General features: G+C 46.1%; 1 protein-coding gene across 2 annotated transcripts; it reads right to left on the bottom strand.

Annotated features, from left to right (window-relative positions):
• Positions 1 to 4,068: 4,068 nt before the first annotated feature.
• On the bottom strand, positions 4,069 to 10,387 carry RFX5 (regulatory factor X5). Of its 2 annotated transcripts, none has more exons than XM_047784660.1 (10): positions 10,236 to 10,387; positions 9,231 to 9,359; positions 8,948 to 8,981; positions 8,424 to 8,506; positions 8,043 to 8,162; positions 7,759 to 7,878; positions 7,540 to 7,621; positions 7,033 to 7,234; positions 6,702 to 6,802; positions 4,069 to 6,552 (listed from the first exon to the last, which is right to left on the bottom strand). In XM_047784660.1, exons 1-10 carry the CDS (start codon positions 10,367 to 10,369, stop codon positions 5,551 to 5,553), a joined length of 2,007 nt encoding a protein of 668 aa, XP_047640616.1. In that variant the 5' UTR covers positions 10,370 to 10,387; the 3' UTR covers positions 4,069 to 5,550. The 2 variants fall into 2 exon arrangements, with proteins under 2 accessions (XP_047640616.1, XP_047640617.1); XM_047784661.1 differs by having other exon boundaries at positions 10,176 to 10,258.
• Between the last annotated feature and the right edge of the window lie 2,660 nt (positions 10,388 to 13,047).

Here is a 13,047-nt window from a genome sequence, read left to right as displayed (position 1 = left end):
TACCTCATAAGATAGAGCTAGCAGAATGACCCTAGTCAAAGAAGGAATATGCCTTCTGATAAACCATGAAACAAACACTTAGACAAATATATAATGACATCAATTCCCCCATTTAGCATGTGAGTCAACGTGGTATTTGCTTTGTTTTTGTTTTGTCTTTTGTCTTTTCAGGGTTGCACCCTCAGCACATGGAGGTTCCCAGGCTAGGGGTCTAATCGGAGCTACAGCTGCCGGCCTATGCCACAGCCACAGCAACGCCAGATCCGAGCCTCGTCTGCCACCTACACCACAGCTCAGGGCAACGCTGGATCCTTAACCCACTGAGCAAGGCCAGGGATCGGACCCACAACCTCATGGTTTGTTAACCACTGAGCCACGACGGGAACTCCTGCTTTGTTTTTTTTTTTTTTTTTTTTAAGAAAACTGATTGTTGCCCACAAAAATAATAAATTCATTTATTTGAGGCCATAGACTAGACATCTAGAGTTTGTCTTAGTTTAACATCAAAAGATTATTTCAGATTTTAGTAAATTATAAATGATCATTAATTTATGATAGAGCTAAAATGAAAAAAGACAACAATTGAAGCGGGGAGCAGGGTACTGGGGAGAGAGTAAGGCACGTAGAGAAGAAGCGGGCAGTCCTCAAAACCATGGTTTAGCCCTACCAAGGTTTAGGCTAACCTTGGTAAGCTGAAGATTGTCTGAACTGAAGAAGGATAACTTGTTTCCTATTAGGTTTTTAAATTAGGGTGACATTTTTAAATAGGTGACTTAAAAATCCCATACCATTCATGTAAATGTCAAAATTATCCAGTGGCCAGATCTCCCAAAGTGAACACATCTCCAAACCCACTCATGGTAAGGGCAATATTTCCTTGGATGCTTCGATCTATTCTATCATCAGTGGTTTTTTTTTTAATGTGCCTATCACCTCTCATGTGTCAGCAGCCTGATCCAGTCCCTCATCTCCCACGTGGATAATAGCAACAGCTGTCTGGCTGGTTCCTTTTGACTTCTGTTCCTTCAGCCTCTAATGCAAACTTCATGCCTTTCATTCATTCATTTGATCAATGGATAACTATAATGGTTGTGTGTTCTTCTTCCAGTTTATTTCTCACTATTGTTCATACACATCCCTTCTGTCTGATGGGGCTCTTTCCTGGGTTGTACTGCCATGACTTATGCACACCCGAATCCCCAAACCCTGCTTTTCCTGGAGTGCCCTCCTCTTTTCCACCTATGTAAGCTCTACTTACCTCAAAGGCTTAACTCAAGCCTACCTTTTCTATGAAGCCTTCCCAAGTTACTCGGTCTCTTTTGATTTTACAGCTCTTTTGCAGCAGAATGAGTATCATGAGTTAGCTGGTTTTACCATATGTCTTCTGTTGTTCTGTCCTTGCCTTGAGTTAGTTAGACTTGTCCTGCTCATCTCTACCAGGAGGTCATTTCTGATCCCTGTCTGACCTATATGCTGTTCCTCTGGGCTCCCACAGCTCCTTGCGCTTACTGCGAACATAACTCACACTGTGCTTGATCATTATTGACTTGGAGACAGTGCCTAAGTCAACTAGCTTCTAACAAGTGCCTCACTCTTAAAAAACAAGAAGCGAAATGTCAAAACCACAGTAATGGACTCCTACTTCTGGCAGCATGGATAAGAGGAAAGGGCTCTTCCACTAGAATACAACTAGATCCTGGAGAAATGACAGGAAACATATTTACCACATTGCTGGGCTCATCAGAAAGTAGAAGAGATCACTAAAGGAAGGAAAAATACCATTGAGCTTATGAAGGATGAGTCATAACATTACAACCTCAACCTTATGAAGGATGAGTAACGTAACAGAAGCAGGCTTGCCGTGGGGACAAAGGCCAATATTAGTACTGTGAACAGAGGCTAAATCTGTGATCAGAGACAAGGAAAAAACCTGGGGCTCCTGAGCTAAACTGGGACTCTTGAAGAGGCGAACACAGTCCCAGATCAGGAACACACTTTGTTTCCTGGCAAAAGCAAATGCAAATCCTCTCTGGGGGAAAGTACCCCCAATTTAGGCCCTCTGGATTCCCTTAGATTAAGTTCAACAAAATAACAACTCCAAATTCAAAAATACAAAATATACAAGGAAACAAGCTGACATGGGCAGGAGTCAGCAGAAAACAACAAAACAGATTTAGACATCCAGGTTTAAGTTACAGAATATAAAACAACAATTCCAAGAGTTCTCTTGTGGTGCAGCAGGTTAAGGATCCAGTGTTGTCACTACAGTGGCTTGGGCTGCTGCTGTGGCACAGGTTCGATCCCTGGGCTGTGAACTTCCACATGCTGCACGAGTGGCAAAAACAAACAAAGACAAAAAAGAATCCCAAAAAATTTCAAAGAGTATCATAGAGACCACATTTACTAAGCACCAATGATTAGGCTGTAAATCAGTATCAAAAGAGTAAATTTTTAAATATCCAGGCATTTGGAAATTTATAAAACTTTTCTAAATAATTCGTCAATCAAAAAGCTCATAAAGGTAATTTAAATATTCTTAGAACTAACAACTTAAATACTTTAAACAGAAAAGTTTGGAGAATCCAGGGAGGTGGGTCCTTAAAAACTTACAATAGAAAAAAAAAAAAGATAGCCTGAAAATTAATCAGATTAAAATTAAGATGCTATAAAAGAACATAAAATTAAATCTAAAGAAAGCAGAAGGAAAAACTATAGATAAGACCCATAATTATTTTAAGTGGAAAATAAGTATATAAGGGAGAGGATCAATAAAACTCAAAGTAGCATCTAAGGAGATATGAGTAAAATAAATTTCTGGTAGAGATGGTCAAGAGGGAAAAAGACAAGGCACAAGTAAAGAGTAGAACTGAAAAGGCAGACACGACTACCCAGGGAGCAGAGGCAAAAAAGGAAATGGAAGAAATATCATTTTTAAAACATAATGTCAAATGCTCAAAATTTTAGAACACTTTACCCAAATTGACTCAAAAAGAAATAAAAAGCCCAAATAGCCTATAACTATTAAAGAGACTGAATTAAACATTTCCCACAAAGAAACGCTAGGTTCCGGTGGCTTACCAGGTGAGTTTTACCACACTTTTAAGGGATAGTTTATTTTTTAATTTTTTATTTCTTTTGTCTTTTGTCTTTTTAGGGCTGCACCCATGGCATATGGAGGTTCCCAGGCTAGGGGTCGAATCCGAGCTGTTGCTGCTGGCCTACGCCACAGCCACAGCAACAGCGGATCCAAGCCGTGTCTGCCACATATACCACAGCTCACAGCAATGCCGGATCCTTAACCCACTGAGCAAGGCTAGGGATCGAACCTGCAACCTCATGGTTCCTAGTCAGATTTGTTTCTGCTGCGCCAAGACTGGAACTCCAGGGATGGTCTATTTCAATCTGATGTAAACTCTTTTATAGAATGAGACAAGAGGGAATAATCCCAGCTCATAGGGTCTATGGACCAAAGGAGCTACCTTAGCAAGCTTCTTAGAAATCTTACTGAAAACAGAGGCACTAAAATGTACAAGCATGTTCCCAGTAGCATTATCTGTAACAGCAAAAAACAAAAAACCAAAAACTGGGAACAATCCAAATGTCCATTGATTGGTGGATGGATAAATAAATTGCAGTTTATGCACCTGAAATATTATACCCATGACAATGAACAAACCATAGGTATCTACAGCAACGTGGATGAGTCAGAAATAATGTTAAATGAAAAAACAAGTAAACTGCAGGAGACTTAGAGAATAAAAATTCGTAAAGCTAAAAAGCAAAACTGAACAGTACATTATTAAAGGATATATACTTATATGGAAACATATGTACATAAGGTAATTAATAAACTTATATGGAAATATATATCAGGCAATTAACAAACTTACACGGAAATATATATATATATATATATATATATATATATATCAGGTAATTGATAAATACAAAATTAAGGACAGTGATTACCTCTAGGAAGAGGCAGGAAGATAGGATAGGGGAAGAGCACAAGAAATTCAATGACATTTCTAATGTTTTAATGTACAAATTGGGTGATGAGTCATTTAATTATTATGCTTCATAATTTATTCAATGTTAAATATATTCTTTATAGATATCAAACATTACATAGTATAATTTTTAAAAATCTGCAATGGTGGAAATAAATGAACACATGAACAAAGGCTCCCTGAAAGAAAAGTGAGACTCCCTGAAAGAAGCTACCCTACATAGAAGACAAAGTAGGTCCTCAATAAATATTGGCTGGTTTACTGCTTTTCTCTAATATATACCTGGAGGGGCTGGATTCCTTCCACTGGTGCTCCCTGATATGCAGAGCTATCTCCTTCCAAACACAGCTTTCTAAACCCCACAATCCTGGCTAAGTCTTGACACGTGTATGACAAGAGACTGACACCTGGTGGATACAGAATGAATTTAATAACTAGGGAGTAAATCTTTTCACTTTATTGGTCAGAGGCAGTAGGGTGGGGGATAGGGAAGCAGGAATGAGAAAACTAAAATTCAGAAACAGGAAAAGGAAGAATATCCATCTCTAAGATGTAGGTTAAAAAAGGGGGGGAGGGGATTGTCATCTAAATGAGACTAAAGAGATAGTCCCTAAAGGAGAATGGCTTTCCTCTCATTCCTTCTGAGACTAAAACAAGAGGTAAGAGACTCCTGCTGCAGTAAGGAAAAATCCTAGAGCATGAGGGAAAAAGGCAGCAGGCAGAGTTGCTCTTAGCCTGGCAAGCTAAAACCACGTGTACTTCATTGCAGTGGCCAGGTGTCAGCTGCCTCTCCAGGAGTTGCCCACTCCCAGTTTCCATTTAAGGATCTATGTGATTCTAAAGAGGCTGATTCTGCCCTCTTCGAAAAGTGCAGCCCACGGGTACAATAAATAAGCAGATTAGCATTTACCAATCTCCTGGCCACAGTGATTAGTTAGGTGTAGGCATGTGACCCAGGCCGGCCTGACCAGAGTGAATCTTAGGGCTTTTGCTAGGACTCCTGGCACAGAGATGCCCTGCTCTTTCTGGCTGGACATAAATGAGGAAACATGTAATCCTAGGAGCGCTGGCAGCCACAAGGAGCCCTGGGCTTCAGATGATCCTACAGAAGGTAGAGCAGCGGGGGGAAAAACAGTCTGGTATTTAGAGACATACTGAGCCACTGAATCAGTTTTACCTGGAGCCAGCACTACCTCTGGACTTTTCCAGTTCCACAAGCCAAAAAATCTTTTAAGTCGGTTGGAGTTAGGTTTTCTATGATTTAAAAGGGAAAGATTCCTCCTCTATATGTTTATCATATTCCGTCCCTATAGTTCCATAGGTTAGTGCAGGGATCCAGGAGAGATGGTCACTACAGGTTTATTAGCGACTCTAAAGCCAAGGGTACTGAGCTGGAAAGGCAAGAGGCTAGAACCAGGCACTGTGTAAGACAAGGTGCCTCAGCTGTCTATGCAGGATAGAATGAAGAGCCAGGTGAGAAGCAAGTGCAGAGACCGGCAGAGTTAACACGGGGATATAAACACTCTTCCTTGCATACCTATCACGGGGGTGTGGCTTTGGGGTCTTTCCGCTCCAGGGGTAAGGAGCTTTGAAGCACGTGTCCCTTTAAGTCTTTATTACCCTGTGCCGCTGTGTCTACCTCTCCCTTAACCAAATGAAGAGCCTCCTTTTGGCTTCTACTGCCCCTGATAACACTCACTTTCGGGGCGACAGGAGGAATTTTATCTTCTGCTTCTTTGGCATGCCGGGAACTGGGGCCCCTTCCTCCTCGGGAAACAGCACCACCCTCCTGACCTTGGGCAAGCACCCCCTTCTCAGCCTCTCCCCCTAGCCCTGGCCTCTCTGAATTGCTTTCCCCTCCAGAGGCCCACGTCTCCGGTGGTAACCTTGAGGGCTGGGCAGCGTCCACGGCATCTGCTGACTTGTCAGGGGTAGAGTTCCTTTCCCTACTTCCACCTGATTTTTTTCGAGGGCGCCCCCGTTTTCTTTTGGCGTCACTTCCTGTATCCTCTACATCCTGCTTTGTTGCTTTGGCTGGTGGGTCCTGCCCACTGGCCTCACTCACAGGTACTTCAGCTGTCCTCTTGACACCCTTGTCATGGGGTCCCGGGTCACCACCTATGCTCACTTCCCTGTTCTCTGTGCCCCTCGGCTGAGTGAGCCCCCCAGGTGGAGCTTGACCAGGCCCAGGCCCGGGTCCAGGTCCGGGTCCGGGTCCGGGTCCAGGCAAAGCAGGAACAGTTGGTAAGATCATGTTAAAGATGGGCACAGCTGCTTGGGGTCCACCACCCCTACTGGGAAGAGGCAGTGTAGCCATTTTCAGAGCGCCTGAAGAAAGCTTGGGGGCCAGAATGGATGGAGAGACTCGGATTGGTGGAATAGGTGAGGGAGGGGCCCGGGGGAGGAGCAGAGGCAGCCTGGCCACTAGGGCATTAACCTGAGGGTTACTGGGTGCTGGCACCGGGGTCTCTACTACACTCTTCTTCCGCTCTCCACGTGCTGGGGGGCCAGCCCCAGCCCGGGCTTCCAGCTCCTTAGGAGGCTAAAGAGTAAAGAGAGGAGCACAGTAAGTGAGAACACTGGAAAATGGAGGGAATGTGGGAACAGCAGGTGAAAAATACTGGACCCACTGTGGGAAGACTATACTAAATTCCTAGCCCAGGGGAGCAAGGTCAAGGCCAGGTTCCTTACCTGGGCCTGTCTCTCTGGTCTCTTATGGGCTCCACCTTCCAGATTCTCTACGCCATTCTTGGATTTAGACGACCGCTCCCGAGGGGCATGCTCATCCTCTTCTGCAGAGGTGCCAGAAAAGGTAACCAGGTGAAGAGGAAAGAGAATGGAGGAGTGAGGCACCTCTGACTGCCTGGCGGAGGCAGAGAGAAGGTGGTCTAAGACATGTTCTAGAAGGGTCTCTAGGAATGACAGAAGGCAAATCCAAGGTGTCTCTATCCTAGTACGTGGGAGGGACTGCGAGGTTCAAAGTGGCTGAGGACACTCAGGATATGAGAGGGGGTCCACCCACCAGCAAGCCCCATGGCCTTGAGCACATGGGCATGTGCAGATCGGGCAGAGATAAGATGCTGCTGCAGCAGGAAGCGGGCGACCTCGACAATGGAACTGAAGGACCGTTTCAGGATCCGTTCTGCCCAGTCACAGGTCAGGGCACAGGCTGCTTCGACCAGCTCATCCCGAGGTGCTGGGGTTACTTCTGGGCCCATTTCTGGCTGCGGGGGGTGTGGAGAAGGATACAACCAATCACACTCTGAAGAAAGGGCCCTCCACCCCTCTCAGACACCGATGTTGACCATATGTAAGCTCAGACTGGGGATGGGAGTAGCCTCTATCATCTCCTCCCAGAAACCTACAAATTCTCTTCCTCCTCTGCCTCAGCCACAGGGTGGGCAGAAGGGCCTATCCTATACACTCAGAAACTGTGCAGAGTGACCTAGGCTGTGTCAGCCTTCGGAACATGTCCCAAAGTCCTCGGACTTGGAGAGAGAGTTCGGTCAGAGGGTTGGCTGTTACTTACACTCTCAGAGCCCTTTAGGTCAAGTCCAGGCAAGGGTGGCATAGATACCAAGGTCTTCCTTCGTATGCCACTGTAGCAATATCTGCCAAAAGTTAAGGAGCCACCAACACGTGGGCATCTCCCAGCCCCTTAGGAAAGCTGGGCTGTTTCCACTCCTGGCTCTTCACATCCTGTTTTCCTCCCCAGGTCCTTTAGCCCAACCTTTTCAATCAAGGATACTTGGACTGGCCCCGGCCACCAAGCCTTCGGGCCTTGATGTCAGGGAAGATCTCTCTGATGATTTTGCCAAAGTTGGCTGTGCTGAGTGGGCGGCAGCAGGCAAGGCTTTCACAGTACTTCCTGAGTGTGGGGAGGGGGGCAGAGTGGGAAGACAAAGAGGTCATGGATGGGTTCAGAGGGTCCCTGGGGATCAAGGCTGGGACATTCTTTAAGAAGTCAGGCTCTGTCAAGGCAAGGAGGTCTCCAGGGGTGAGAAGGTGGTCCTATGCCCCCCATCCACCCACCGATAGGCATCATAAACACTTTGTTTTGGCAGACAGGTGTCCGTATGCTCTTCTAGATGGTTGCGGATCCACCTGTAAGCATACATGTACTCCTCATTGCTGAGTGTGCTTGGCTCTGAGCTGCAAGAGAAGTAAGAGAGACAAGTATTACTAACATCCTAACAGTTTCCCTGGTTCTAGCTGGACTATTGCTTCCGTAGGGCTGGACTGAACCAGTTCATCCAGAACCCACCTTCCCCTAGTAAACCAAGGCAGGACAGGGACCTTTCTTCTTGATTAGGGACAGCTGTTATGAGTATTCTTATTCACCTGACCCTTTTCAGGGAGCCCTTCTTTAAGAGTCAGAACCTCTGAGATCCAAGACTCTAGCACCATACCTACCTTTTGTCCCCAGTACTGGGCCCTGAGGGGAGCTGAAGGTAGAGATACAGCTTGTCGTTGTCTGAGAATTTCTGTACATCTTGCTGAGGCAGGGAGGAACAGAGGCGGGAGAAATAATAAGGCCGAGAAGGACCCAAGGTAGGACCCTCTGACCGTCACCCAAAACTCTAGCTGACTTAGTAACTGTCACACGGGAAAAGGACCTCGGAAATGATTTGAGGCTGGGTGCTCACTGTGCCCTGAGGAGCCCTTATGGGCCACTAGGGTGAGAGGGGGAGTGGAGGGGGTCAGCTCTGATTTTATTTCTTTTTTTTTTTGTCTTTTGTCTGATTTTATTTCTATGCGGCTTTTATACAAGAGGTCACACAGATGCTCAAGGGGAAAGTGATGGCAAGTTGCAAAGCCAGTTACTTCTGACAGGGCAGACAACATACCTCTCTCACAGAGAACTTTCCTACTGATAGCCTCACCATCATTCTCCACCAACTGCATCTCTCTATTGCCCTCTTCCCCCAAATACTCACCAGGATTCCCTCTACTTTGTTCTGCACGGCCTTGCTGTGGAGAAGAAGAGAAAGCTGGAGGTCATAAACAAAAATTTTCCCCATCCCTGGGTCTTTCTGCCAGGGAGAGGAAGAGGGCTGAAAAAAACAGCAGGTGCTCAAGAACTGCTATGATGATGAAGACGCTCCCCTGATGGGATACATTTGCTTGGGGAATGGCAGATTGTCGAGAGAGACAGTAAGTGCTTACAGGGGTGGATACCCAGGTCTGGAATGAGGTTTGGAGGTGGTGATGAGTACTTACGAAATGGTACCTCGGAGCCTCTGAAGAAGGGTGGTGGGTTCCCCTGCCTCGGCACTACCTGAGGGGGCCCTTCCCCCTGTCTTTGGGCTTTTAGCATCAGGTTCATCTTCTGCCATCCTGGCATGAGGGCTAGAGGTGAGAGAGACAGGACATGAAGATTTAACTTCCTTTCCCCTCATGGAGGCCCCAGGACCACTCCTCTCCTCTCTACCCAGAAAGAGAGACAAGCAGGAAAAAAAAAGCCTCAGAATTGCTCCAGTGGTCTTTTTTTCTTCCCCACCACTTATCTTTTCCAAACGTTATAAATTCTTCCAGTACTTCTCCAGGCCCATCTATACCCCAAGAGATCTTTGCCATCTCCATTCTATGTGCCCCACCTTTCTGCAGTCTGCTAAAAGTGGAAAACCGTAAAGGAAGAGATGGGGGTTTGGGAATCACGTTAGAAATTTTCCTTTCTGCTTCTGACCCCGCTACTGCCATCCTTCCTTCCCCTCAAAAACAACCACCACAAGACAAAGTTCTTTAATTCTCTAATATAGTCCGCATCACTGAATCGGCCTGGGAGGTTAGAAAGGATACGAACATATTCTGCCTTCCAGGCTTGGAAAAAACTGGGCCCAAGTTCTCATTATTTAATCTCGCCACGGCTTCCCCCGCAGCTCCCCCTCCCCACGTCGCAGGCCCCTACGTCACCTCCCTCAACATCCCATCCTGATGCGCGCCCCCACTTCCCTCCCTTCCCCCTCTATTCAATCCCTCGTTGCAGCAAAGTGGGGGTGGGGTGGGGGAGTTCAGGGCTGCGGAACTCCTGGGCTGGGCGTATGAACCCGGTAGGGAGAACGGGGTCCCAGACTCGGGGCACGTGCACATGGGTGAAGAAGCCGTTGAAAATACAGCCAAAATATTTTTCTGCGCTCCTCCCAACTCATATTGCCCCCTCCCTACCTTTCAACAGTCGCCTTCCAACACAAGCAACATTAAAGGTAAGGGAGAAAGAGAAACTACCTCGTAGCCACCTTCACTCCAGCCCAGCCCCACGGTCCTGGCCCAGCGGGCTCGTGCGTTGCTTTATTTTCTTTTTTCTGAATGGCTGGAACAGCCCCGATCTGCCTAGATACTCGGACTGCCCGCTCTATCATTGGTCGTTGCTGCCACCCGGAGACAGTAGGCGCCGGTCTCGTACCGGCGGCAGCTAAAGTCTGCCTGGTAACAGAATCCGATTGGTCAATAGGGGAGGGAAAATCCAAAGTTGGTCTTATTTGAGTCAAGAGGGGGAAGTCCGGGTTAGGTTTCGGTTAAAACTGGGGTCGGTTGGGACTGCCGGTCCCAAGAGGTTCCTCTCTTAAAGGGACCGCAGGACGAAAGACTTGGCGCTCGGCTTCTTTTGGAGCTTTCTTTTCTCGTGCGTCTTTCAGTTTTGCTTTCGGTGATCGGAGCTACTGGAAGAAAAGACTCAATGGATGATAAAATCACGAGAAAATTATAGGAAGTAGTGATGGAAGTTCGATATGAGCTCACATTACCCCCTTCTGATGAAAAACAAGTTGAACCATTGCCCCCACCACCCAACACAACCAAATAGACACAACAAATCTGCAAACACAGGCTCACATTACTCATTGATGGAGGCCTCCAAACCTCAGCAGCTGTACCACATTAAACTAAAGTGCCCTTAGTGTTCGTAAGTTTCCCCCGTGTGTACTTTATTTTCTTCCAAAGAGTTGTTAATGCCTTTGCATCCCCACAGTTCTGCACTCAGTGAACACTGGAATTTTGACTGACTCCCCCAGAGGGTGCTGGATGCCCACAGGAACTGACCTTTTTCTCCTCAGAGAACATTGTTACTGAAAGGTCATGAGTTCTTAACCCTCTTAGTTAAGGCTTTTTAAGGCCAAGAATCAGATAAATGCAAGGGACTCTCTGGCATGAAAAATGCAGGTACAGACCGAGTGGTGCATCTAAGGTCAGAGGTCACGGGGACTCCAGGTTAGCCACGCTGTGAATGGACAGTATTTTTTTTTTTTTTGCACAGCAGCTATGTTACACACAAAACCATATTTGTAATCCTGACTTATACATTCTCCAGTCTCATCATCACTGTGCTTTTGTAAAGAGGCCGGCAATGTTGCCTGATCTCATTACCATGGCCCATTGGAGCCTCCATTTCCCTACTACCAGCTTCCTGGAGGGAACCCAGAGGATTGATTGCAGAGTTGGGGGAATGATTGCAGAGTTTCGGGAATGAGGATATACTGGAAAGAAGGTTTTCTAGTAACAGCTAAAATGTATTTGGTGGATACTGTGTGCCAGACACCATACCAAATATTAAAGACCTCATTTGGGGAGTTCCCATTGTGGCACAGCAGAAAGGAATCAGAATAGTATCTGTGAGGATGTGGGTTTGATCCCTGGCCTCACTCAGTGGGTTAAGGATCTGGCATGGCAGTGAGCTGTGGGGTAGACTAGTAGCTGTAGCTCCAATTCACCCCCTAGCCATGGGAACTTCCATATGTCTCAGGGGCAGTCCTAAAAAGCAAAAAATAAAAATAAAAAATATAAAGACCTCATTTTGCAGCAAGAACTAGTATTGCCTCCATTTGATAGACAAGGAAACAGATTTGGAGAAGTGAAGGGATTTACTTGTCCAGAGTTACATTATACTAAGTGCTGGAATCAGGATCCAAAGTCAGGCAGTCTGCCTTCAGAGCCCATTCTCTCAAACGCTGCCCTAGACTGCCTATATACAGATTTGAAGATGCTCATATACAAATATGGAAAGATACCCCACTATTTGATATGAAAGGGATACATAGCCCTTTGGAGAAAGAATTTGGGGTAATTAGGCTGTCTTAGGAATTTGCGGGTGGCAGAGAATAACTGGAAGCTTTTAGCAAAGGGAGAAAAAGTAGTATAGGGAGGGAGATTATTTTGACAGCACTGCAAAAAGGCGAGGTTGAGTGGGCAGGCAGGAGAGGAGAGAGATGGGAAAAACAGACAACTAATTATTCACTGATGCCAGGTGTTGTGCTGAGAGCTGGGGACACAAAGCTGAATGAGGGAGTTCCTGCTGTGGCGCAAGGAGATCAGCAGTAGTGTCTCTGGAGCAATGGGATTCAGGTTTGCTCCCCTGCTCAGCACAGTGGGTTAAGGATCCAGCCTTGCAGCAGCTGCAGCATAGGTCACTTGGATCTGATCCCTGGCCTGGGAACTGCATATACTGAGGGGCGGCCCCTAAAAAAGCTGAATGAGGTGTGATGGTCCTTGTCCTGAGAAGTAACAATAAAAATTGTCTGATAAGCATCATCGTAATAACAGCAAACATTTATATAGAGCTTACTCTGTGCTGGGGATTGTTCTAAGGGCCTTAACATATGTTACCTTTTTAATCTCATAGCAACTCTATCAGATGAGCTGAGGCATTGAGAGATTAATACTTTGCCCAATGCTACATAGTAAGTGATGGAGCCAGGACCTGAACTGAGCTGTCTGGATTCAGAATTTGCTCTTAGGCACTATCATACATTACCCATTAATATTGAGAGGGAGTTCCAGTCTTTCTTTCCTCTTCTTCTTCTTCTTCTTTTTTTTTTTTTGATATTTTTAGGGCCATACCCACAGCATATAGAAGTTCCCAGGCTAGAGGTCTAATTGGAGCTTCAGCTGGAACCCAGCCACCATGTTGTGAGGAAGCCAAGCAGCACATGGGAAGGCCATGTGTAGGTCATAGCCCTAGCTGAGGTCTCAGGTGACAGACAACATCAATCAGACTTATTTGATGACATCAGCAAATGATTCCAGCCTCTAGTCTTTAAGCTGC

This window comes from Phacochoerus africanus, chromosome 6 (assembly GCF_016906955.1).
Source record: "Phacochoerus africanus isolate WHEZ1 chromosome 6, ROS_Pafr_v1, whole genome shotgun sequence".
Lineage (NCBI taxonomy): Eukaryota > Metazoa > Chordata > Mammalia > Artiodactyla > Suidae > Phacochoerus > Phacochoerus africanus.
Note: the sequence above shows the minus strand (reverse complement) of the source record. Positions and strands in the feature narration are given on the sequence as shown.